Source organism: Scomber scombrus, chromosome 16 (genome assembly GCF_963691925.1).
Source record: "Scomber scombrus chromosome 16, fScoSco1.1, whole genome shotgun sequence".
NCBI classification, from domain to species: Eukaryota; Metazoa; Chordata; class Actinopteri; order Scombriformes; family Scombridae; genus Scomber; species Scomber scombrus.
This window is the reverse complement of record NC_084985.1, coordinates 3,655,686-3,679,272: the sequence shown is the minus strand read 5'-3', so window position 1 is coordinate 3,679,272 and position 23,587 is coordinate 3,655,686. Positions and strand designations below refer to the sequence as shown.

At 38.7% G+C, this 23,587-nt stretch overlaps 1 protein-coding gene and 6 gene segments (V, D, J or C); 1 reads left to right on the top strand and 6 right to left on the bottom strand.

The window, feature by feature from the left end:
* Nucleotides 1-1,698: 1,698 nt before the first annotated feature.
* LOC133996875 (Ig kappa chain V region 3381-like) lies at nucleotides 1,699-2,180 on the bottom strand. The segment is given in 2 exon segments: nucleotides 1,699-2,021; nucleotides 2,129-2,180. Coding segments are annotated over 2 exon segments (375 nt in total).
* Nucleotides 2,181-3,839: 1,659 nt separating this feature from the next.
* Nucleotides 3,840-8,697, bottom strand: LOC133996874 (uncharacterized). The gene is made up of 5 exons (XM_062436401.1): nucleotides 8,646-8,697; nucleotides 8,127-8,430; nucleotides 4,990-5,065; nucleotides 4,270-4,321; nucleotides 3,840-4,162 (listed from the first exon to the last, which is right to left on the bottom strand). The coding sequence occupies exons 1-5, from the start codon at nucleotides 8,695-8,697 to the stop codon at nucleotides 3,840-3,842; spliced, it is 807 nt and encodes a 268-aa protein (XP_062292385.1).
* A 1,394-nt stretch (nucleotides 8,698-10,091) lies between these two features.
* On the bottom strand, nucleotides 10,092-10,573 carry LOC133996873 (Ig kappa chain V region 120-like). The segment is given in 2 exon segments: nucleotides 10,092-10,414; nucleotides 10,522-10,573. Coding segments are annotated over 2 exon segments (375 nt in total).
* Nucleotides 10,574-12,240: 1,667 nt separating this feature from the next.
* Nucleotides 12,241-12,722, bottom strand: LOC133996872 (Ig kappa chain V region 3381-like). The segment is given in 2 exon segments: nucleotides 12,241-12,563; nucleotides 12,671-12,722. Coding segments are annotated over 2 exon segments (375 nt in total).
* Nucleotides 12,723-13,263: 541 nt separating this feature from the next.
* Nucleotides 13,264-14,488, top strand: LOC133996632 (Ig kappa-b4 chain C region-like; the record flags this gene model as incomplete). The annotated part of the segment is given in 2 exon segments: nucleotides 13,264-13,297; nucleotides 14,102-14,488. Coding segments are annotated over 2 exon segments (372 nt in total), but the record flags the coding sequence as incomplete, so codon positions are not given.
* A 2,145-nt stretch (nucleotides 14,489-16,633) lies between these two features.
* Nucleotides 16,634-17,212, bottom strand: LOC133996627 (immunoglobulin kappa variable 2-29-like). The segment is given in 2 exon segments: nucleotides 16,634-16,944; nucleotides 17,161-17,212. Coding segments are annotated over 2 exon segments (363 nt in total).
* Nucleotides 17,213-18,500: 1,288 nt separating this feature from the next.
* Nucleotides 18,501-18,973, bottom strand: LOC133996626 (Ig kappa chain V region 3381-like). The segment is given in 2 exon segments: nucleotides 18,501-18,814; nucleotides 18,922-18,973. Coding segments are annotated over 2 exon segments (366 nt in total).
* Between the last annotated feature and the right edge of the window lie 4,614 nt (nucleotides 18,974-23,587).

The window sequence follows — 23,587 nt, the reverse complement described above, 5'->3', positions numbered from 1 at the left end:
CAGTGTCCCCAGTCCTGATCTGACTCACTGGGACTCTGCTACTGGTTTTACTCTGCTACTGCTCTCTGATCTCTGCAACTATTTCTCCTTGTGTTCCTTTCTCATGTCGTGTTTCAACATTAATGTCTTCATGTTTGTTGTATTGTTAACATTTTAAAACAATAAATATTACATTAAATCAGCATTTTCCATCTCACATTATTTTGTTAAGGTTATATATCTTATGAGTTAATTTATTTGCTGTATTTTTCACAAATTTAAAAAATTCGATACATGTCACAAAAGTAGCGTCATAGTCAAATTAATCTATCTTAGCAAGAGGATTTAGTTTTCTGTAAACCCTGCAATATAATTAAATTAATAAAGATGACAGCAATGTCAAACATGACTTGTCTTAATTTATTACTGATTATAAACTTAATGAAATGGAGGTAATGATTTTATGATATACACTATGATGTCGTCTGCATACAGGATGATTTTATGATGGGAGTTTTTGCAGATATCTAAGATACTGATGTATTTATTATTCTAAGCAACCACAGTTTCAATTTCAAATAAAAGGAAATAGCGGAGACACAGGGGAAGATCCAACAAGTGACTATTTGTAACTAAGATGGCTTGAATGGAATTTAATTTAATTTAATTTAAATGACTTATTGTCCACCTAAGTGATAATTTGTCTTCGGTTTCCTCCAATACATAAAAAATGCAAACCATTCACATCATATCATAAGGACATTACAAACATACACCAACACTACACAACATGGAAAAAGAAAAATTAAACTAAACATACAACTGACAATTGTGCAAAGGGGCAGGACAACAGCAGCAGCCATTGTAATAAGTTAAAACCTATTAAAGATTGTTTTTAATAATAATAATAATAATAATAGTTATCATTAAAAAAAATGCATTCTTGAGTTCATTGTTGACTCACTTTACATTCAGTGCCTGTGTGGCATAAGGGATAAAATACCTCTTATACATGTTCTTGCTAACCCTCAGGGCTCTGAATCGACGGCCGGATGGGAGCAACTCAAACTCTACGTTTAGTGAGTGAGAAACATCTCCAGATATGAGTCTGGCCTTCCTGAGTACTGCTGTATTAAATATAGCAAAGAATTGTTTGTTGTGACTGGCCAATCACCTTCCCTGCAATATGAACAATTCTTGAAAGCTTGTTTCTGTTTTTCACGCTCAAGTTATCCTACCAAATAATTATATTAAATGTAAAATGCTTTAAACCAGGCTGCTGTACGCCATCTCAAATATGTGTTAAACACCAAAGCTCTTCAGTTTCCTGATTAAAAACAGTCGCTAGTTGGCTCTCTTAATAATACTCTGAGTTTTCATTAATACTTAGAGTCTGATCAATTATTGTGCCCAAGTACTTCATGTTCTACTACCTCCACAGGCTGGTTGATAAGAAATATAGAGGCAATGTTGTTAGCTCCCCTTGGTTTTGTTTGTATTATAAGTTATTTTTGTTTTGACCACGTTCATTTCCAGATTACTAGCCTGACAACATATACAATTAAACTATTATACTCAAAACTGAAGTTACTGTACTATCAACTACTAAGTGTGTGTGTGTTCAGTGAACTGTATCAGTCTCTGCAGTAGCTTCCAGCTGCAGCAGTGAGTTCAGTTTCTGTTCAGTCTGACTGAGGGAGGTTTTTGTACGACGCTTTTTCACTGTGTGAACACATTCTGACTGTTGGGATAGTGGAGACTCTGACAGTAATAAACTGCTGCATCTTCAACCTGAACTCCACTGATGGTCAGAGTGAAGTCAGAGTTTGATCCACTGCCTGTAAAACGACCTGGAATCCCTGATGCTCGAGTGGTAGCAGTGTAAATGAGAAGTTTAGGAGTTTCTCCAACTCTCTGTTGGTACCAGTGTAACCAGTTGCCACTATAAACATTCTGACTGACTCTACAGCTGATGGTTGCAGATCCTCCCGGAGTGGATCTCACTGCTGCAGGCTGAGTCAATGTGTACTGGCCTCTGGACTCTGAGGATACAGAGACAAAAACATAAAGCAGCATCATGGTTTTGTGGGCTTCATTTCAGAGGGACGGATGTTCATAGAGGAGAGGAGTTTGATTCTCTGGACTTTACCTGTGAAGCAGCAGCAGAGGAGAGTCCAGATGAGGACGGAGATCAAAGTCATGTTTTTGATGAGGAGGATTTCTGTGGCTTCTGTTGTCATGAAGGACAGCTGTCAGTCATCCAGTGTTCAACTCTCAGGACTATAAACTCTCCCAGAGCACTGGAGCATGGTGCTGCTGATGCAAAGTGGCTCTCTATGGAAATGTTCTGACTGATTATCAGAATCATCACGTTTTCAATGTTTTATTTATATTGCTTGCTGAAATGTTGATACCGTCTGTAAATGATAAAGATCTATTCATCAAATAATGTGTCCAAACATATTGTTACACTAATATCTGCTGTCACATGTTACGTGTTAAATGAGTCTTCAAACACTGAATTTGTCTCTAGAGAATTTCAGAAGGATTTTATCATTTAATGTCACTATTACATACTCCCCCCCGTGCTGGATAAGATTGGTATTGCATGAATCTCCTTTTATAATGTTCTGTGTTTTCTCCTAAGTCCTGATCCAGTCTGATTGAGGAAGGACTGATATAGAGGGGGAGAACTTTGGCTCATGCTCTCTTCCACTTCCCAGCACTGGCAGCAGCAGTTTGTGCGTTTTTTTAACCATGTTTTAATTCTTTACCTTTATTAGTTTTCTGTTTGTTTGGTCGGTCTGGCTGTCCTGTTTTCTGAGTTTTAGTGTCTTTGTGGATTTAGGTTGGAGGGGAGAGCCCATATCCTTTGACCCTTTGTGGACTGGTCTGTGTGTCTTCTCTTCTTTTTGTTCAGTGTGGCCAACCCATCAGTTTTTGTTATAAGTTGTTGGTTACTTACTTAATAAATTGGTTGAATGTTTGACACTTTTGACTTTTTCATTATGTTTGGCCTTCTTTATAATGACCTCCTTTAGAGGGTCATAACAGTCATCAGTTTACACACACATTTTTGTATTTTTTTAAAGGATTGAAAACAAGAGAAAACTAGCTGACTGGATAAAACACAATGCTGAATGCTGTCTGAACTAATGAGGGAATGGGGAACAGGTGACTGGACACAAATGCAGGCTGGGAGTTATTGGCTGGGAAAGAAACTGGGAGCAGAGCAGGGCTGATGAACATGATGCAGGGCAGGTGTGCAGGGAAAGTGTGGAGGGAAAAGCTGAACAGAGACACTCACAACACACACAGACAGACTGGAAGACAGAGAAAAGACCAACTAATAAAGTCTGGTAAAGTAATACTTCAGTCTTTCTAAAAAAGTCCAACTCAAAATAAGCCCTCTCCCACACAGTCAAGCCTTCACTAAAAAAGTCTGAGGACATCTGTTGGAAAATAGTAAGGAAGGAAATTAAAGACACTGAACCAACCATGACAATCTACTGAGATGTCTCATCCTCATGTAACCAGTTAATACCATAATATCACTGGTTTAATGTCATGTTGTATTAGTATGATTCATTTTGTGACTGCAGTCTGTCTGTTGTGATGGTTCAGTGGTGATAAATGTGTAGATCAGCAGAAATAATTCACAGTCTGAAAGTTGTGACTGTGTTTGTATCAATGAGAACAATCATGAAAAATAATTATGAATATTATCTATAATATGTTATAGGATCATATCTGTGTGTGTGTTCAGTGAACTGTATCAGTCTCTGCAGTAGCTTCCAGCTGCAGCAGTCAGTTCAGTTTCTGTTCAGTCTGACTGAGGGAGGTTTTTGTACGACGCTTTTTCACTGTGTGAACACTGGTCCACTGTGAAGACTCTGACAGTAATAAACTGCTGCATCTTCAGCCTGAAGTCCACTGATGGTCAGAGTGAAGTCGGAGTTTGATCCACTGCCTGTAAAACGACCTGGAATGCCTGATACTTGAGTGGTAGCATAAGTTATGAGCGGTTTAGGAGTTTCTCCATCTCTCTGTTGGTACCAGGCTAAACAGTGTTTGTTGTTCCACACATGAACATTCTGACTGGTCCTACAGCTGATGGTTGCAGATCCTCCCAGAGCAGATCTCACTGCTGCAGGTTGAGTCACTGTGACCTGGCCTCTGGACTCTGAGGATACAGAGACAAAAACATAAAGCAGCATCATGGTTTTGTGGGCTTCATTTCAGAGGGACGGATGTTCATAGAGGAGAGGAGTTTGATTCTCTGGACTTTACCTGTGAAGCAGCAGCAGAGGAGAGTCCAGATGAGGACGGAGATCAAAGTCATGTTTTTGATGAGGAGGATTTCTGTGGCTTCTGTTGTCATGAAGGACAGCTGTCAGTCATCCAGTGTTCAACTCTCAGGACTATAAACTCTCCCAGAGCACTGGAGCATGGTGCTGCTGATGCAAAGTGGCTCTCTATGGAAATGCTCTGACTGACTCCAGCAGGGACTTGGATTACTCTGATGATGCTGTTTAATCAATGGATCAATCAATTGATCTGAATATGCATTGTTGATAAACATGCTCACTTTAAGAAAGTAAGAGTAAAAGCTTAATGTAGCCCATGATTTACGGCTGACTTAGCTGAGCTTTTTATATCTAGAAACAGAGCTTGGGCTCAAGCTAGGCGGTTCAAAACCCCCTCCCACTTCTTTTCAGATAACTTAGGAATCGCTATACTGCTGCACTAAAAAATGGTAAATATGGCTACTACTTACACTCTTTCACCAGCTCCTATCATAATCCAAGTACATTTTGAAAAGAAAAATAACAGCTCCTTGCCAACTCACATTGTTGACACAGTTTAATATTGTACTTCAACCACTCCTTAGTCATCCTTTGAACATCTGAAACCCTCATTTGTTTCACTTCAACTTCATTAACATCGAAATAAGTTAGTGATAAACAAAGACAAAACTACATGGATGCTGTTCACTAAGAATACTCTCACTGAATCCCGCAATATTGTTTCTGCGAATGTCACATGCATAGAGAAAGTGCCCCAGTATAAATATCTTGTCATCTGGCTGGACAATTATCTCAATTTTAAATGTCACATTAACACACTTATTGGTAAACTGAGAACAATACTTGGTTTTTCGTATAGAAATAAAAATAGCTTCCCTATTCTCCACAGAAAAATAATGGTCAAATCACTATTTTTACCTGTTTTGGATTCTAGGGATGTAATTTATGGTAAAGCAGCTGTTTCTACATTGAATTCACTGGATGCTGTGTACCACTCAGCCTGAAGGTTTATACCTAACGATCCCTACAGTACCCACTGCTGTACTTTTTACAAATAAAAACATTATATATGAAACTTTACTACAGCTATTCACCCTGAAGTCACATGATATTGGTACTCGATCACAGAATAGGGTTGTTGCGCTATTAGTTAGAACCATTACAGCTGTTCAAAGGCCTTATCTCAGACCTTGTCTTTATTGACTGCAAATGTTTTTAACTTTACCGTGTTTTTATCTTATCTACTTGCATTCATTCATTATTATATTTTCTTTTATTTAGCTACCTGATATTGTTCATGCGTTGTTGTTGGTCTCGACACTGTTGTAAATGAAGATCCCTCCTCATTGTTCTTTTGAGGTAAAATAAAGGTTAAAGAAATAAATATATATTGATTAGGGTGTGTTGGTGATTCATTGAATGCTGTTTAGGCTTCATCTGAATTGACAGCTTTTTTTAAGAATGTAATTTATTATATTTAAATGTATTACCACACAAAAAATCAATTGAATTTAAAATGAATATATATTAAACAAAGTGACACAATCATGAAATTTGCATTTCACTTGCACATTGCAGTTTTAAAATTATCTTAACAATGTTACAAACAAGAGTCTAATTTTAATGAGTTTGTTTGTGTCAAAGTCAGAGAGCCGTGTCTCTCTACAGTGAGAGGTTTTTGTACGACGACTCAATGAGTTTGTATCGCTGTGGTACACGTTCGGTGGAGGAACCAGACTGGATGTTGGAAGTAAGTTTCTGTTCAAATACTAAATATAATATTGTAAAGTTGTGTTTAAATTTAAGTGTATTAATGCTTACAGCAGATAAAAAATATAATTTTTATTAACAGCACTTTTAATATTGATGTTTGTATTTCTCCTCCTTTATCATGGAGGATAACTCAGAGCAGCTTTACTAAACTTTTCTATTCACATTCCCATCATACTGAAATTTAATAACTTGACGTGTAGAAAATATGAAAATTTAGATACATTTTAAAATCATTATCTAAGAGTCATTTTTAATTTTAAGATTACGATTTTTACTCTCAATTAAAAAATAATTTGTTCAAATAAATTGAGCAGGGCAATGATAAAAATGTATGATCTCTACATTGGTAATTTTAGTGTGAAGTCATTTGAACAGTTTGCTAAGTGATGTTTGAAATCAGCTGGTGGTCAGTTCATCTTCTGTGTTTGTTGATGTTTCCAGTGAGTGTTGTAATGTAATGCTTTGTTCAAATATTTACTAATTTTGAGAAGAAAGTTACGAAATGTTCTTGTTTTATTTGCAGTGTAGTTTGATATATTTCAGGTCAAATAGTACGATCAGTCTTTCTGTGCTGATCTGCATGAGAGGTTTCTTAAAGGGAAGTGAAACAATGTGTGAGTGAGTGACTGGTGGAGCAGAAAAGACATCTGACACAAACTCCTTAAAGGGGAAAATCCACCCTCACACAGTAACGGTGTCTAACTGTCTGCTGTTTTACTGACAGTTGTGTGGTCCCTGTCCTCTAATGTGATTGGTGTCTCCTAGGTGATGTCCGTCCCACCCTAACGGTGCTGCCCCCCTCCAGTGAGGAGCTAGACCCGGAGCTGAAGCAGGGCAAGGCCACGCTCATATGTCTGGCCAACAAGGGCTTCCCCTCAGACTGGAGTCTGGCCTGGAAGGCGGACGGCAGCAGCAGCAGCTTGGAGCAGAGCAGGAGCCCTGCGGTGCTGCAGAAGGACGGCCTCTACAGCTGGAGCAGCACCCTGAGGCTCACTGCAGACCAGTGGAGGAAGGTGGGCTCTGTGACCTGTGAGGCCACCCAGGGCTCCCAGACTCCACTCTCAGAGACACTGAGGAGAGACCAGTGTCCCCAGTCCTGATCTGACTCACTAGGACTCTGCTACTGGTTTTACTCTGCTACTGGTTTTACTCTGCTACTGCTCTCACTCTGATGTCTTTAAATCTCTCTCTCTCTCTTTCTGTCGATTTCTCTCTTCACAATCTTCACATTTCTCAAGTGTCTTTCTATTTTTGCTTCAATAATGCTGATATTCTCTGTATGTTAAAACAATAAAGACATATTAATCAAATCATTTGTCTCAATGCATTATTAATAGAATTTGTATGTTTGTACTTTTGAGGCTGCATATGAACATTTAGCTAGAAATACACAAATAGTTTTAAAAAGGCAGGTTAATGAAGTTTGGCTAAATCAGTGTAGCAAGCCACAAATAAAATGTTGGAAGGCATGGTGCGCAGGTGGTTGAGTGGTTAGGGTGCATGCCGCATACGTAGCGGATACTGGTACGAATCCTGGCCAAAGGACCTTTGTTGAATGATACATCCCCCCCTCTGTTCCATGATTGTCTGTCTCTCCACTGTTAATAAAGGTGTCTATGCCTGACAAAAAAATCCTTACAAAAAAAAAAAAATGTTGGAAGGTTAATTTGGACATCCAATTTTTTTTCTGACGCTTATGCGTGTGTTGGTTACATGATTTCTTACATGACCAAGGCAAAAAGGGAGATTGGCTTATTGCTAGCTAATTCCCAAAGAGAAGCATTAAATGATGGGAATGTTATTGCAAAATGACATTGAGATGTTTAGGCAGTGTTTATCTATATAACAAAGTCTAACACTAAAATAATTTTTCTTTCTTTTTAAATCAACAATATAATCTTTAAAACTATACTTACGTTCAATAACTAAAAGTATAATTATATAATTATTGCTGTAATAAGTGATGTCTTTCATATCAAACCTCTGTTGTTTTTGGTCTGAGTGCAGTTGTTGAGTCAGATCAGTTCCTCTCCAGCTGAGGGAGGTTTTTGTACGACGTTGTATCACTGTGTGAAAGGGTAGCTTTTACGCTGCTGACAATAATAAACTCCTGCATCTTCAGTCTGAACTCTACTGATGGTCATTGTGAAATCAGTCCCAGATCCACCTCCACTAAAACGATCATAATCTCCAGACTGACGGTTTGTAGCATCATAAATCAGGAGTTTAGGAGCTTCTCCAGGTTTCTGAAGGTACCAGCTGAGGTAGCTATTCATACTTGAACTGGCTTTACATCTGATGGAGACAGTCTGTCCTGGAGCAGCAGAGTGAGATCCAGGAGACTGAGTCAGGATGATTTCTCCTGATGATCCTGGAAAATATGAAAAAGAGGAGAAGATTTTTGAGACAAATCCAGCTTGGAGAAAGATGATCAACATGAAAACAGAAGAGTATCATTTATTTAACATGGAGAATAGATGGAAGAAGGTAAATGCTGCTTGTTTCAGTGTTTCTCCATCACAGCAGAACATCATTGTGGTGAACCTGGTTGCATCCTGAAGCCAAGTTTTCAGCAGAGAGTCTCACCCTGAACAAGGAGCCCTAGGGTGCCCAGCAGTAGAGTCAGTGACATCATCATTGTGCTGGCGGTGTGTCAGTGGGTCTGAAAGGTCTGGACAGCCACTGATCAACACTGGCCTCTTAACGGCTGGGAGCAGAGAGGCAGGACAGATATGCAAACATACAGAGTCAGTCAACTGGAGCTGTCCTCAACATATCATGTTGTTTCCCCCAAAAAAGCTTTGACTATTTTAACAACTAGAGACATAATGGAGTATGAACGAAAGATAAAAACATGAGGCACAGAACTGTATTTGGTTTCAATCAAGCAGGTACAGAAAGTTGTTTCTGTTTGAGAAAATGTTTGTTTGGTTTTAATTTATTTTTTTAAACAGGCATTAAGAAAAAAAAGGACTAAAATGAGATTTGGGAGATTATCTGCTAAATCTACTAAAATCTATTGAATGTCTCTTGAGAGGAAGGGTCGGATAAAGGAGTTCATACCTGTAAATGTATTTAATAAGGATATTGATTTAGACTGTAGGTGAGAACAATAGTTATTCTTTAATTTAGTTCATCAAGGGAATAATTTCAATTGGGTAAAATCTTCAATTTACTTCTTTCTACACTTAAGATGGAAGAGAGTGTAGACATTTAAGTTGATGTATCACAGTAACGACTGAAAGAAGGGAGGATGAAGGTTTAGAGATGTATAATCAGATATCATCAAGCTAATTTTATGGAGGTATCAGTCTGAGCATATGTCTGAGACGCTGATGCATTTTTTCCTTCTTATTAAAGTTTTCAGATGTTTCTATTTCATCATCTTTTAAATCTACCATCAGTAACGTAGGAGTCCCTTCTGAACTGATATTACTCTTTACCAACATGTGAAGTGTTTGATTGACTTCTGTTTCTTTCTAATTGTGATTTGTTATTAAACTTAGACCAATGTACCTCAAGCTAAGATGAAGATGATCATTGACACATATATTTCTTCAATGTAAACTCTTATACATTCATTTTCATCTTTATTTCACATCCCTGCATCATTTATAAGTGGTCCACAATTTCATTGTCTGGCAGTTGACCACATCCTTTAAATTTTAAATTGGTGACTTTTAAAGGCCCACAATTAATTTCATATTCAATTCAACACAAATTTGATCACTTTTAGAGCTCTACACTGTGGACAACTTGAAAGAGGAACTACAAGTGTGTGTGTGTGTGTGTGTGTGTGTGTGTGTGTGTGTGTGTGTGTGTGTGTGTGTGTGTGTGTGTGTGTGTGTGTGTGTGTGTGTGTGTGTGTGTGTGTGTGTGTGTGTGTGTGTGTGTGTGTGTGTGTGTGTGTGTGTGTGTGTGTGTGTGTGTGTGTTCAGTGAATTGTATCAGTCTCTGCAGTAGCTTCCAGCTGCAGCAGTCAGTTCAGTTTCTGTTCAGTCTGACTGAGGGAGGTTTTTGTACGACGCTTTTTCACTGTGTGAACACCCACTGACTGTTGGGATAGTGGAGACTTTGACAGTAATAAACTGCTGCATCTTCAGCCTGAACTCCACTGATGGTCAGAGTGAAGTCAGAGTTTGATCCACTGCCTGTAAAACGACCTGAAATCCCTGATATCCGCTGATTAACATACTTAATGAGCAGTTTAGGAGTTTCTCCATCTCTCTGTTGGTACCAGGCAAAGTGGTTACCATTATAAACATTCTGACTGACTCTACAGCTGATGGGTGCAGATCCTCCCAGAGCAGATCTCACTGCTGCAGGCTGAGTCACTGTGTACTGGCCTCTGGACTCTGAGGATACAGAGACAAAAACATAAAGCAGCATCATGGTTTTGTGGGCTTCCTTTCAGAGGGACGGATGTTCATAGAGGAGAGGAGTTTGATTCTCTGGACTTTACCTGTGAAGCAGCAGCAGAGGAGAGTCCAGATGAGGACGGAGATCAAAGTCATGTTTTTGATGAGGAGGATTTCTGTGGCTTCTGTTGTCATGAAGGACAGCTGTCAGTCATCCAGTGTTCAACTCTCAGGACTATAAACTCTCCCAGAGCACTGGAGCATGGTGCTGCTGATGCAAAGTGGCTCTCTATGGAAATGCTCTGACTGATATACAGAATCATCACGTTTTCAATGATTTATTTTTATTGCTTGCTGTAATGTTAATACCGTCTGTAAATGATAAAGATCTGTTCATCAAATAATGTGTCCAAACATATTGTTACACTAATATCTGCTGTCACATGTTACTGTGTTAAATGAGTCTTCAGACACTGAATTTGTCTCTAGAGAAGTTCGGAGAGATTTTATCATTTCATGTCACTATTACATACTACCCTTGCTGGATAGGATTGGTATTGCATGCATTTCCTTTTATAATGTTCTGTGTTTTCTCCTAAATCCTAATTCAGTCTGATTGAGGAATAATTGATATAGAGGGAGAAATGTGGCTCATGCTCTCTTCCACTTCTCAGCATTGGCAGCAGCAGTTTGTGTTTTTTTAACCATGTTTTAGTTTTTTACATTTCTTAGTTTTCTGTCTGTTCGGTGGGTCTGGTAGTACTGTTTTCTGAGTTTTAGTGTCTTTGTGGATTTAGGTTGGAGGGGAGAGCCCATATCCTTTGACCCTTTGTGGACTGGTCTGTGTGTCTTCTCTTCTTTTTGTTCAGTTTGGCCGACCCATCAGTTTTTATTATAAGTTGTTGGTTACTTTCTTAATAAATTGGTTGAATGTTTGACACTTTTGACTTTTGCATTATGTTTGGCCTTCTTTATAATGACCTCCTTTAGAGGGTCATGACAGTCATCATTTTACACACAAAATTTGGTATTTTTTAAAGGATTGAAAAGGAGAGAAAACTACCTGACTGGATAAAACACAATGCTGAATGATGTCTGAACTAATGAGGGAATGGGGAACAGGTGACTGGACAGAAGTGCAGGCTGGGAGTGATTGGCTGGGAAAGACACTGGGAGCAGAGCAGGGCTGATGAACATGATGCAGGGCAGGTGTGCAGGGAAAGTGTGGAGGGAAAAGCTGAACAGAGACACTCACACCGACACAGACAGATTGGAAGACAGAGAAAGGACCAACTAATAAAGTCTGCTAAAGTAATACTTCAGTCTTTCTATAAAAGTCCAACTCAAAATAAGACCTCTCCCACACAGTCAAGCCTTCACTAAAAAAGTCTGAGGACATCTGTTGGAAAATAGTAAGGAAGGAAAGTAAAGACACTGAACCAACCATGACAATCTACTGAGATGTCTCAACCTCATCTAACCAGTTAATACCATAATATCACTGGTTTAATGTCATGTTGTATTAGGAGGATTTCTTTTATGAGTGCAGTCTGTCTGTTTTGATGGTTCAGTGGTGATAAATGTGTAGATCAGCAGAAACGAACCCACATAAAAAAGTCACAGTCCGAAAGTTGTGACTGTGTTTGTATCAATGAGAACAATCATGAAAAATAATTATGAATATTATCTATAATATGTTATAGGATCATATCTGTGTGTGTGTGTTCAATGAACTGTATCAGTCTCTGCAGTAGCTTCCAGCTGCAGCAGTCAGTTCAGTTTCTGTTCAGTCTGACTGAGGGAGGTTTTTGTACGACGCTTTTTCACTGTGTGAACACATACTGACTGTTGGGATAGTGGAAACTCTGACAGTAATAAACTGCTGCATCTTCAGCCTGAACTCCACTGATGGTCAGAGTGAAGTCAGAGTTTGATCCACTGCCTGTAAAACGACCTGGAATACCTGATGCTTGAGTGGTAGTATAGTAAATGAGAAGTTTAGGAGTTTCTCCATCTCTCTGTTGGTACCAGGCTAAACTGTTTGAATTATAAACATTCTGACTGGTCTTACAGCTGATGGTTGCAGGTCCTCCCAGAGTAGATCTCACTGCTGCAGGCTGAGTCACTGTGATCTGACCTCTGGACTCTGAGGATACAGAGACAAAAACATAAAGCAGCATCATGGTTTTGTGGGATTCATTTCAGAGGGACGGATGTTCATAGAGGAAAGGAGTTTGATTCTCTGGACTTTACCTGTGAAGCAGCAGCAGAGGAGAGTCCAGATGAGGACGGATATCGTAGTCATGTTTTTGATGAGGAAGATTTCTGTGGCTTCTGTTTTCATGAAGGACAGCTGTCAGTCATCCAGTGTTCAACTCTCAGGACTATAAACTCTCCCAGAGCACTGGAGCATGGTGCTGCTGATGCAAAGTGGCTCTCTATGGAAATGCTCTGACTGACTCCAACAGGGACTTGGATTACTCTGATGATGCTGTTTAATCAATGGATCAATCAATTGATCAGAATATTGATTAGGATTTGTCAGTGATTCATTTAATGTGGTTTGGACTTCATGTTAATTGACAGCTTTTTTTAAGGATATAATTCATTATACTTAAACATGTTAGCAGAAAAAATAATATAAATTGAATTAAAAATGTATTTACCTGAAATAAAACGACGCAATCATTATATTTGTCAATTTCTTTAAAAAAAATTACATTAAAAATGTTAAAAACAAGAGTCTTATTTTAGTGAGTTTGTTTGTGTCAAAGTCAGAGAGCCGTGTCTCTCTACAGTGAGAGGTTTTTGTACGACGACTCAATGAGTTTGTATCACTGTGGTCGACTTTTGGTGGAGGAACCAGACTGGATGTTGGAAGTAAGTTTCTGTTCAAATACTAAATATAATATTGTAAAGTTATGTTTAAAACTAAGTGTCTGAATGCTTACAGTAGATAAAAATATCATTTTTATTAACGGCACTTTTAATATTCATGTTGTATTTCTCCTCCTTTATCATGGAGGATAACTCAGAGCAGCTTCACTAAACATTTCTATTCACATTCCCGTCATACTGAAATTTAATAACTTGACGTGTAGAAAAGATGAACATTTAGATTCATTCTAAAATCATTATCTAAGAGTCATTTTTAATTTTAAGATTACGATTTTTACTCTCAGTTCAAAAATTATTTGTTCAAATAAAATTGAGCAGAGTGATGATAGAAATGGTGTTTGAAAATGTGCAAAATTTACAATCTCTACATTGTTTAGTTTGAAGTCATTTGAACAGTTTGCTAAGTGATGTTTGAAATCAGCTGGTGGTCAGTTCATCTTCTGTGTTTGGTGATGTTTCCAGTGAGTGTTGTAATGGAACGCTTTGTTCAAATGTTTGATGATTTTGAGAAGAAAGTTACGAAATGTTCTTGTTTTATTTGTAGTGTAGTTTGATATATTTCAGGTCAAACAGTACGATGAGTCTTTCTGTGCTGATCTGCATGAGAGGTTTCTTAAAGGGAAGTGAAACAATGTGTGAGTGAGTGACTGGTGGAGCAGAAAAGACATCTGACACAAACTCCTTAAAGGGGAAAATCCACTCTCACACAGTACCGTTGTCTAACTGTCTGCTGTTTTACTGACAGTTGTGTGGTCCCTGTCCTCTAATGTGATTGGTGTCTCCTAGGTGATGTCCGTCCCACCCTGACAGTGCTACCCCCCTCGAGTGAGGAGCTGGACCAGGAGCTGAAGCAGGGCAAGGCCACGCTTATATGTCTGGCCAACAAGGGCTTCCCCTCAGACTGGAGTCTGGCCTGGAAGGTGGACGGCAGCAGCAGCAGCAGCTTGGAGCAGAGCAGGAGCCCCGCGGTGCTGCAGAAGGACGGCCTCTACAGCTGGAGCAGCACCCTGAGGCTCACTGCAGACCAGTGGAGGAAGGTGGGCTCTGTGACCTGTGAGGCCACCCAGGGCTCCCAGACTCCACTCTCAGAGACACTGAGGAGAGACCAGTGTCCCCAGTCCTGATCTGACTCACTGGGACTCCGCAACTTGTTTTACTCTGCTACTGCTCTCACTCTGATGTGTTTAAATCTCTCTTTCTCTTTCTGTCGATTTCTCTCTTCACAATCATCACATTTCTCAAGTGTCTTTTTTTTTTTTGCTTCAATAATGCTAATATTCTCTGTATGTTAAAACAATAAAGACATATTAATCAAATCATTTGTCTCAATGCATTTTATTACAATAATAACTTACATCATAACTACCTTTTTTTATTCAGAGAAGAACAAATAAATCTACAGAGAATGAGTTTGTCTCAGGGTCACATTAACCAGAATTAATAGTTTTGATGATTTTACAAATAAATGATGGGATTATATAATGCAGGTCACATCTTATAGGTCTGTCAATGCAGTCTGACATAACGCAGGCAGGAGATAGTGTGAGAGGATGAAAGGAGAAAATTTTAACAAAAACAATGAGTCCTTCCTTCATGATGTCCTTCACATGTGTCATATTTTTCCTCTCTGGGCTATATTGTTCTGTATATTGTTCTGTATTACATCAGTAAGATGGAGGAGCAGAGACAGGAAGCTTGTAGACAGATTGTGGGATTGACTGGTGCAATGCTGTATTGATGTGCTGCTGGATAATAAAGGCTGATTCATATAACTGGGTCTGAGAGTCTGTATTTACCAGGCGGGGAGTTCCGGTCCTCTGACATGAGGCCAACGCTGAAGTAACTTAAAACTGCATTCTATCAAAAGGCCACCAGGGGGCGACCGTTTCTGGTGTCAAAAGGACTTCCGTCTCTATACAAGTCAATGGAGAATTCACCAACTTCTCACTTGATTTCTAACCTCAGTAAACGTTTTCAAAATGTGTTTATGGTCTCAATCGCTAGTTTAAAGCCTTCTTCAATGCAGTATGATGTTCATTTGGGACATTTTGGCCTCCCTGATTTTATATGTGACGATAAAGCAGGGTATGCATTAGGGCGTGGCTACGTCGTGATTGACAGGTTGATTGGTTCACAGGTTCAGGAGGGCGCCTCATGCCCCTCCTGATGCCCATATAAGTACAATCTGTGTTTTTATTTTTCCCAGCATGCACCTGAAATTTTCAAGATGGCGCTGCTCAGATCCGATACTATTGGCTTCCGATCAGCAATCCATAAACAAAATGGGTGACGTCACGGATGTTACGTCCATTTCTTATATCCAGTCTATGGTATTTACACCACATGTTTGCAGTGTCTCTTTTTACTTCAAACTGTACAGACACCACACGATTTCTGATCAGTCTGCTTCCAGTTTCATGCTGTGTATATTTCCACTGCTGTTTTTCTCCTCTTCCTCTTTCTACATGTTCGTTCACTGGTATCAGACTATCTGCTCTTCATTTGTTTTTCTTTTGTTGTGAATAATGCTTTAAAATATTCTGTTTTCCTCATCTAAAAATGTCCTCTGCCTATACAAACTCTCACTTCAGTTCTATTGTTACAGATATATGTAACCGAGTGGATGTAGAAGAAATCTGACAATCAAACATGGTTCATGTTGACTTTAAGAGATTTGTTGCACAAAGGAAACTCAGTCTAAGAACAAAACAACCAAATAATGTGATACTGTATTAGATTAAACAATACAATTAATGGATTTTTCATTTACTGAAGAGTTGTAAAATGTAATGTTTTGTTACTGTGAAATTAATCAATTAAATGATCAGTTATTAAGAGATGAAAGTCTTTGGTTTTGTTCACCTCTGATGTTGAACATGTTCAATCTTTCAATACTTAACAAATAGTGTTATTGTTCATTTCCTTTAACTGGTCTGTTAATAATAATGTGTTATATAGCAAAATATTTTAAAACCTGAAAAGCAAATAAACTAAACTGTAAATGCTGTCCTATGAAGCATAATTTAACTTTTATTACACAACCTTTTTCATGAAGATTAAACATTAAATTCTTCATCTTTGTTTGATTCTGACTCTGAGTAAGACTCACCCTAACACAGTGATCTTGTTCTGACACTGTATCAACAAAATAATCTGAACATTTATACTGACTTTAGACAACTAAAAGTATAATTATATAATTATTGCTGTAATAATTGATGTCTTTCATATCAAACCTCTGTTGTTTTTGGTCTGAGTGCAGCTGTTGAGTCAGATCAGTTCCTCTCCAGCTGAGGGAGGTTTTTGTACGACGTTGTATCACTGTGTGAACGGCCAGCTGTAACCACCCTGCTGACAGTAGTAATCTCCTGAATCTTCAGCTTGAACTCTACTGATGGTCAGAGTGAAATCAGTCCCAGATCCACTTCCACTAAAACGATCTGAAACTCCAGACTGACGGCTTGTAGCATAATAAATCAGGAGTTTAGGAGCTTCTCCAGGTTTCTGAAGATACCAGTGAAGGTAGGTACCCATACTTGAACTGGCTTTACATCCGATGGAGACAGTCTGTCCTGGAACAGCAGAGTGAGATCCAGGAGACTGAGTCAGGATGATGTCTCCTGATGAACCTGGAAACCATGAAAAAGAGGAGAAGGCTTATTGAGACAAATCCAGCTTGGAGAAAGATGATCAACATGAAAACAGAAGAGTATCAATTCTTTAACATGGAGAATAGATGGAAGAAAGTAAATGCTGCTTGTTTCAGTGTTTCTCCATCACAGCAGAACATCATTGTGGTGAACCTGGTTGCATCCTGAAGCCAAGTTTTCAGCAGAGAGTCTCACCCTGAACAAGGAGCCCCAGGGTGCCCAGCAGTAGAGTCAGTGACATCATCATTGTGCTGGCGGCGTGTCAGTGGCTCTGAAAGGTCTGGACAGCCACTGATCAACACTGGCCTCTTAACGGCTGGGAGCAGAGAGGCAGGACAGATATGCAAACACACAGAGTCAGTCAACTGGAGCTGTCCTCAACATATCATGCTGTTTCCCCCAAAAAAGCTTTGACTATTTAAACAATTGGAGACATAATGGAGTATGAATGAAAGATAAAAACATGAGGCACAGAACTGTATTTGGCTTCAATCAAGCAGGTACAGAAAGTTGATTCTGTTAAAGAAAATGTGTGTTTATTCATTTATTTTTTTTAAAACAAGCATTTAGAAAAAAGGCCCAAAATGAGAACGTCAACAACACTTTTGGGAGATTATCTGCTAAATCTACTAAAATCTATTGAATGTCTCTTGAGAGGAAGGGTCGGATAAAGGAGTTCATACCTGTAAATATATTTAATAAGGATATGTATTATGTCTGTAGATGAGAACAATAGATTTTCTTTAATTTAGTTTATTAAGAGGATCTATTTTAATTTAAAAACTTCATTTTAATTGGGTAAAATGTTAAATTTACTTCTTTCTACACTTAAGATGGTAGAGAGTGTCGACATTTAAATTGCTGTATTGTATGCTGTAAGAACTGAAAGAAGGGAGGATGAAGGTTTAGAGATGTATAATCAGATATCATCAAGCTAATTTTATGGAGGTATCAGTCTGAGCAGATGTCTGAGACTCTGATGCATTTTATTCCTTCTTATTAAAGTTTTCAGATGTTTCTATTTCATCATCTTTTAAATCTACCATCAGTAATGTAGGAGTCTCTTCTGAGCTAATATCACTTTTTTATCAACATGTGAAGTGTTTGATTGACTTTTGTTTCTTTCTATTTGTGATTTATTTACTTAGATCCATGTACCTCAAGCTAAGATGAAGATGATCATTCACACATTTATTTCTTCTTTGTAAACTGTTATAACTTCATTTTCATCTGTATTTCACATCCCTGCATCATTTATAAGAGGTCCACAGTGTCATTGTCTTTAACACTGTCCTGAAAAAGTTCTCATGTCCCACCTGTATTGGTGACTTTTAAAAGGCCCACAATTCATTTAATAATTAAATTAAACACACATGTAATCCCTTTTACAGCTCTACACTGTGGACAACTTCATGGAGCAGCTAAATGTGTGTGTGTTCAGTGAACTGTATCAGTCTCTGCAGTAGCTTCCAGCTGCAGCAGTCAGTTCAGTTTCTGTTCAGTCTGACTGAGGGAGGTTTTTGTACGACGCTTTTTCACTGTGTGAACACTGGTACACTGTGATAACTCTGACAGTAATATACTGCTGCATCTTCAGCCTGAACTCCACTGATGGTCAGAGTGAAGTCAGACTTTGATCCACTCCCTGTAAAACGACCTGGAATCCCTGATGCTCGAGTGGTAGTATAGTAAATGAGAAGTTTAGGAAATTCTCCATCTCTCTGTTGGTACCAGGCTAAGTAGTTACCATTATAAACATCCTGACTGACTCTACAGCTGATGGTTGCAGATCCTCCCAGAGTAGATCTCACTGCTGCAGACTGAGTCACTGTGATCTGGCCTCTGGACTCTGAGGATACAGAGACAAAAACATAAAGCAGCATCATGGTTTTGTGGGCTTCATTTCAGAGGGACGGTTGTTCATAGAGGAGAGGAGTTTGATTCTCGGGACTTTACCTGTGAAGCAGCAGCAGAGGAGAGTCCAGATGAGGACGGAGATCAAAGTCATGTTTTTGATGAGGAGGATTTCTGTGGCTTCTGTTGTCATGAAGGACAGCTATCAGTCATCCAGTGTTCAACTCTCAGGACTATAAACTCTCCCAGAGCACTGGAGCATGGTGCTGCTGATGCAAAGTGGCTCTCTATGGAAATGCTGTGACTGACTCCAACAGGGACTTGGATTACTCTGATGATGCTGTTTAATCAATGGATCAATCAATTGATCAGAATATTGATTAGGATTTGTCAGTGATTCATTTAATGTGGTTTGGACTTCATGTTAATTGACAGCTTTTTTTTAAGGATATAATTCATTATACTTAAACATGTTAGCAGAAAAAATATTATAAATTGAATTAAAAATGTATTTATGTGAAATAAAACGACGCAATCATTATATTTGTCAATTTCTTTAAAAAAAATTACATTAAAAATGTTAAAAACAAGAGTCTAATCTTAGTGAGTTTGTTTGTGTCAAAGTCAGAGAGCCGTGTCTCTCTACAGTGAGAGGTTTTTGTACGACGACTCAATGAGTTTGTATCACTGTGGTTCACGTTCGGTGGAGGAACCAGACTGGATGTTGGAAGTAAGTCAAATGTTTATATTATTTATCATTTCAGGAGTTATTTTATCTTCATGATTCTGTTTTTTCATGTTCACTTTAATATAAAATTATTTTTAGTAAATAATTTGCACTTAGAGACAAAGACCACTTTTGCATTCAAAACTCAAAAACTCATTGTAAAGAAATTGAGACATAAATTCAGGAAATAAAACATCGTTTAAAATTTTAGATTCATTTTAAAATCATTATCTAAGAGTCATTTTTTATTTAAGATTATGATTTTTACTCTCAGTTCAAAAATAATTTGTTCAAATAAAATTGAGCAGAGTGATTTTAAAAATGGTGTTTTAAAATGTGCGAAATATACGATCTATACATTGGTTATTTTAGGTTGAAGTAATTTGAACGGTTTGCTAAGTGATGTTTGAAATCAGCTGGTGGTCAGTTCATCTTCTGTGTTTGGTGAAGTTTCCAGTGAGTGTTGTAATGTAAGGCTTTGTTAAAATGTTTGATGATTTTGAGAAGAAAGTTACGACATGTTCTTGTTTTATTTGCAGTGTAGTTTGATATATTTCAGGTCAAACAGTACGATGAGTCTTTCTGTGCTGATCTGCATGAGAGGTTTCTTTAAGGGAAGTGAAGCAATGTGTGAGTGAGCGACTGGTGGAGCAGAAAAGACATCTGACACAAACTCCTTAAAGGGGAAAATCCACTCTCACACAGTAACGGTGTCTAACTGTCTGCTGTTTTACTGACAGTTGTGTGGTCCCTGTCCTCTAATGTGATTGGTGTCTCCTAGGTGATGCCCGTCCCACCCTGACGGTTCTGCCCCCCTCCAGTGAGGAGCTGGACCAGGGCAAGGCCACGCTTATATGTCTGGCCGACAAGGGCTTCCCCTCAGACTGGAGTCTGGCCTGGAAGGTGGACGGCAGCAGCAGCAACTGGGAGCAGAGCAGGAGCCCCGCGGTGCTGCAGAAGGACGGCCTCTACAGCTGGAGCAGCACCCTGAGGCTCACTGCAGACCAGTGGAGGAAGGTGGGCTCTGTGACCTGTGAGGCCACCGAGGGCTGTAAGGCTCTGTCAGAGACACTGAGGAGAGACCAGTGTCCCCAGTCCTGATCTGACTCACTGGGACTCTGCTACTGGTTTTACTCTGCTACTGCTCTCACTCTGATGTCTTTAAATCTCTCTCTCTCTTTCTGTCTATTTCTCTCTTCACAATCTTCACATGTCTCAAGTGTCTTTCTTTTTTTGCTTCAATAATGCTGATATTCTCTGTATGTTAAAACAATAAAGACATATTAATCAAATCATTTGTCTCAATGCATTATTGACAAAATTTGTATGTTTGTACTTTTGTACTTTTGAGGCTGCATATGAACATTTAGCTAGAAATACACAGATAGTTTTAAAAAGGCAGGTTAATGAAGTTTGGCTAAATTAGTGTAGCAAGCAACTAATAAAATGTTGGAAGGTATGGTGTGCAGGTGGTTGAGTGGTTAGGGTGCATGCCGCATACGCAGCAGACCCTGGTACGAAACCTGGCCCGAAGACCATTGTTGAATGTCACATCCCCCTCTCTCTTTCATGATTTTCTGTCTCTCTACTGTTAATAAAGGTGTCTATAACTGAAGAAAATCCTTACAAAAAAAAAAAAAAAAAAATGTTGGAAGGTTAATTTGGACATCCAATTTGTTATTGACGCGTTTGCGTGTGTTGGTTACATAATATCTTACATGACAAAGGCAAAAAGGGAGATTGGATTGTTGCTAGCTAATGCCCAAAGAGAAGCATTAAATGATGGGAATGTTAGTGCAAAAGGGCATTGAGATGTTTAGGCAGTGTTTATCTACATAACAAAGTCCAACACTAAAATAATTTTTCTTTCTTTTTATATTGTTAAGTCCTTTTGTACTTTTGTAATTTTGAGGCTGCATATGAACATTTAGCTAGAAATACACAAATAGTTTTAAAAAGGCAGGTTAATGAAGTTTGGCTAAATCAGAGTAGCAAGCCACTAAAAAACAAAAAAAACAATTAAAATGTTGAAGGTTAATTTGGACATGCAATTTGTTATTGACACTTATGCATGTGTTGTTTACATGATTCCTTACATGATGAAGGCAATGAGAATATTTCAACATTTATATTTTTTCAAATCCTACATCCCTTTGTGGACTGATCTGTGTGTCTTCCCTTCTTTTTGTTCAGTTCATCCGACCCATCAGTTTTTGTTTGAAGTTGTTATTTACTTTCTTAATACACTGGTTGAATGTTTGGCACTCTAGACTTTTTTTATTATGTTTGGCCTTCTTTGTAATGAGCTCCTTTAAAGGGGCATAACAGTCATCATTTTACACATAAACTATGGTATTTAAAAGAAAAAAGATGTGCAAAGTTAAAGATGAACTGAGAATATTTGAACAGAAGCAGTGAGTCTGTGCTACATGGTGTCCTTCACATGTGTCCTCTCTGTCCTGCTCTGTACTATATTGTTCTGTATCACAGCATGTGGATGGAGGAGCAGAGACAGGAAGCTCCTACTGAAATACAGAAGTGTATTTCAAGCATTATGTAATCTGATGTTCTCAATGTAAAACTTTACATCACATTTAATACATTTTAATATAATAACAAATACAAGTTTTGCATTTTTCTTTCATTTACTGCAATGTAACTATATTTTGTTCCTTCAGTTTCTATCAGGTCATCAGTACAAAGTTGTGACTGTGTTTGTACCACTGTGAGACCGATCATGAGAAATATTGTAATTATTATCAGTTAAACATGGTGATAAATATATGCTTTTCTAAATGCTTAATCTGAAAAGTGTGTGTGTGTGTGTGTGTGTGTGTGTGTGTGTGTGTGTGTGTGTGTGTGTGTGTGTGTGTGTGTGTGTGTGTGTGTGTGTGTGTGTGTGTGTGTGTGTGTGTGTGTGTGTGTGTGTGTGTGTGTGTGTGTGTGTGTGTGTGTGTGTGTGTGTGTTCAGTGAACTGTATCAGTCTCTGCAGTAGCTTCCAGCTGCAGCAGTAAGTTCAGTTTCTGTTCAATCTGAGTGAGGGAGGTTTTTGTACGACGCTTTTTCACTGTGTGAACACATACTGACTGTTGGGATAGTGGCCACTCTGACAGTAATAAACTGCTGCATCTTCAGCCTGAACTCCACTGATGGTCAGAGTGAAGTCAGACTTTGATCCACTGCCTGTAAAACGAACTGGAATCCCTGATGCTCGAGTGGTAGTAGAGTAAATGAGAAGTTTAGGAAATTCTCCATCTCTCTGTTGGTACCAGGCTAACCAATCACTATAAACATCCTGACTGACTCTACAGCTGATGGTTGCAGATCCTCCCAGATCAGATCTCACTGCTGCAGGCTGAGTCAATGTGTACTGGCCTCTGGACTCTGAGGATACAGAGACAAAAACATAAAGCAGCATCATGGTTTTGTGGGCTTCATTTCAGAGGGACGGATGTTCATAGAGGAGAAGAGTTTGATTCTCTGGACTTTACCTGTGAAGCAGCAGCAGAGGAGAGTCCAGATGAGGACGGAGATCAAAGTCATGTTTTTGATGAGGAGGATTTCTGTGGCTTCTGTTGTCATGAAGGACAGCTGTCAGTCATCCAGTGTTCAACTCTCAGGACTATAAACTCTCCCAGAGCACTGGAGCATGGTGCTGCTGATGCAAAGTGGCTCTCTATGGAAATGCTCTGACTGATTATCAGAATCATCACGTTTTCAATGTTTTATTTTTATTGCTTGCTGAAATGTTGATACCGTCTGTAAATGATAAAGATCTATTCATCAAATAATGTGTCCAAAAAAAATATTGTTACACTAATATCTGCTGTCACATGTTACTGTGTTAAATGAGTCTTCAGACACTGAATTTGTCTCGAGAGAAGTTCAGAAGGATTTTATCATTTAATGTCACTATTACATACTCCCCCCCTGCTGGATAGGATTGGTATTGCATGAATCTCCTTTTATAATGTTCTGTGTTTTCTCTTAAGTCCTGATCCAGTCTGATTGTGTAAGGATCGATATAGAGGGGGAGACAT

What these genes read in the sequence shown, in the direction of transcription:
- LOC133996874 (XM_062436401.1), bottom strand. Translation starts at nt 8,697, where the DNA reads ATGATGATGTCACTGACTCTACTGCTGGGCACCCTAGGGCTCCTTGTT. An exon ending in AAAAGCTACCCTTTCACACA is followed by an intron (nt 5,066 to 8,126) that starts GTGATACAACGT and finishes ATAATTGTCCAG; the next exon opens with CCAGATGACAAGATATTTAT. An exon ending in CCTCTGCTGCTGCTTCACAG is followed by an intron (nt 4,163 to 4,269) that starts GTAAAGTCCAGA and finishes CTGTATCCTCAG; the next exon opens with AGTCCAGAGGCCAGGTCACA.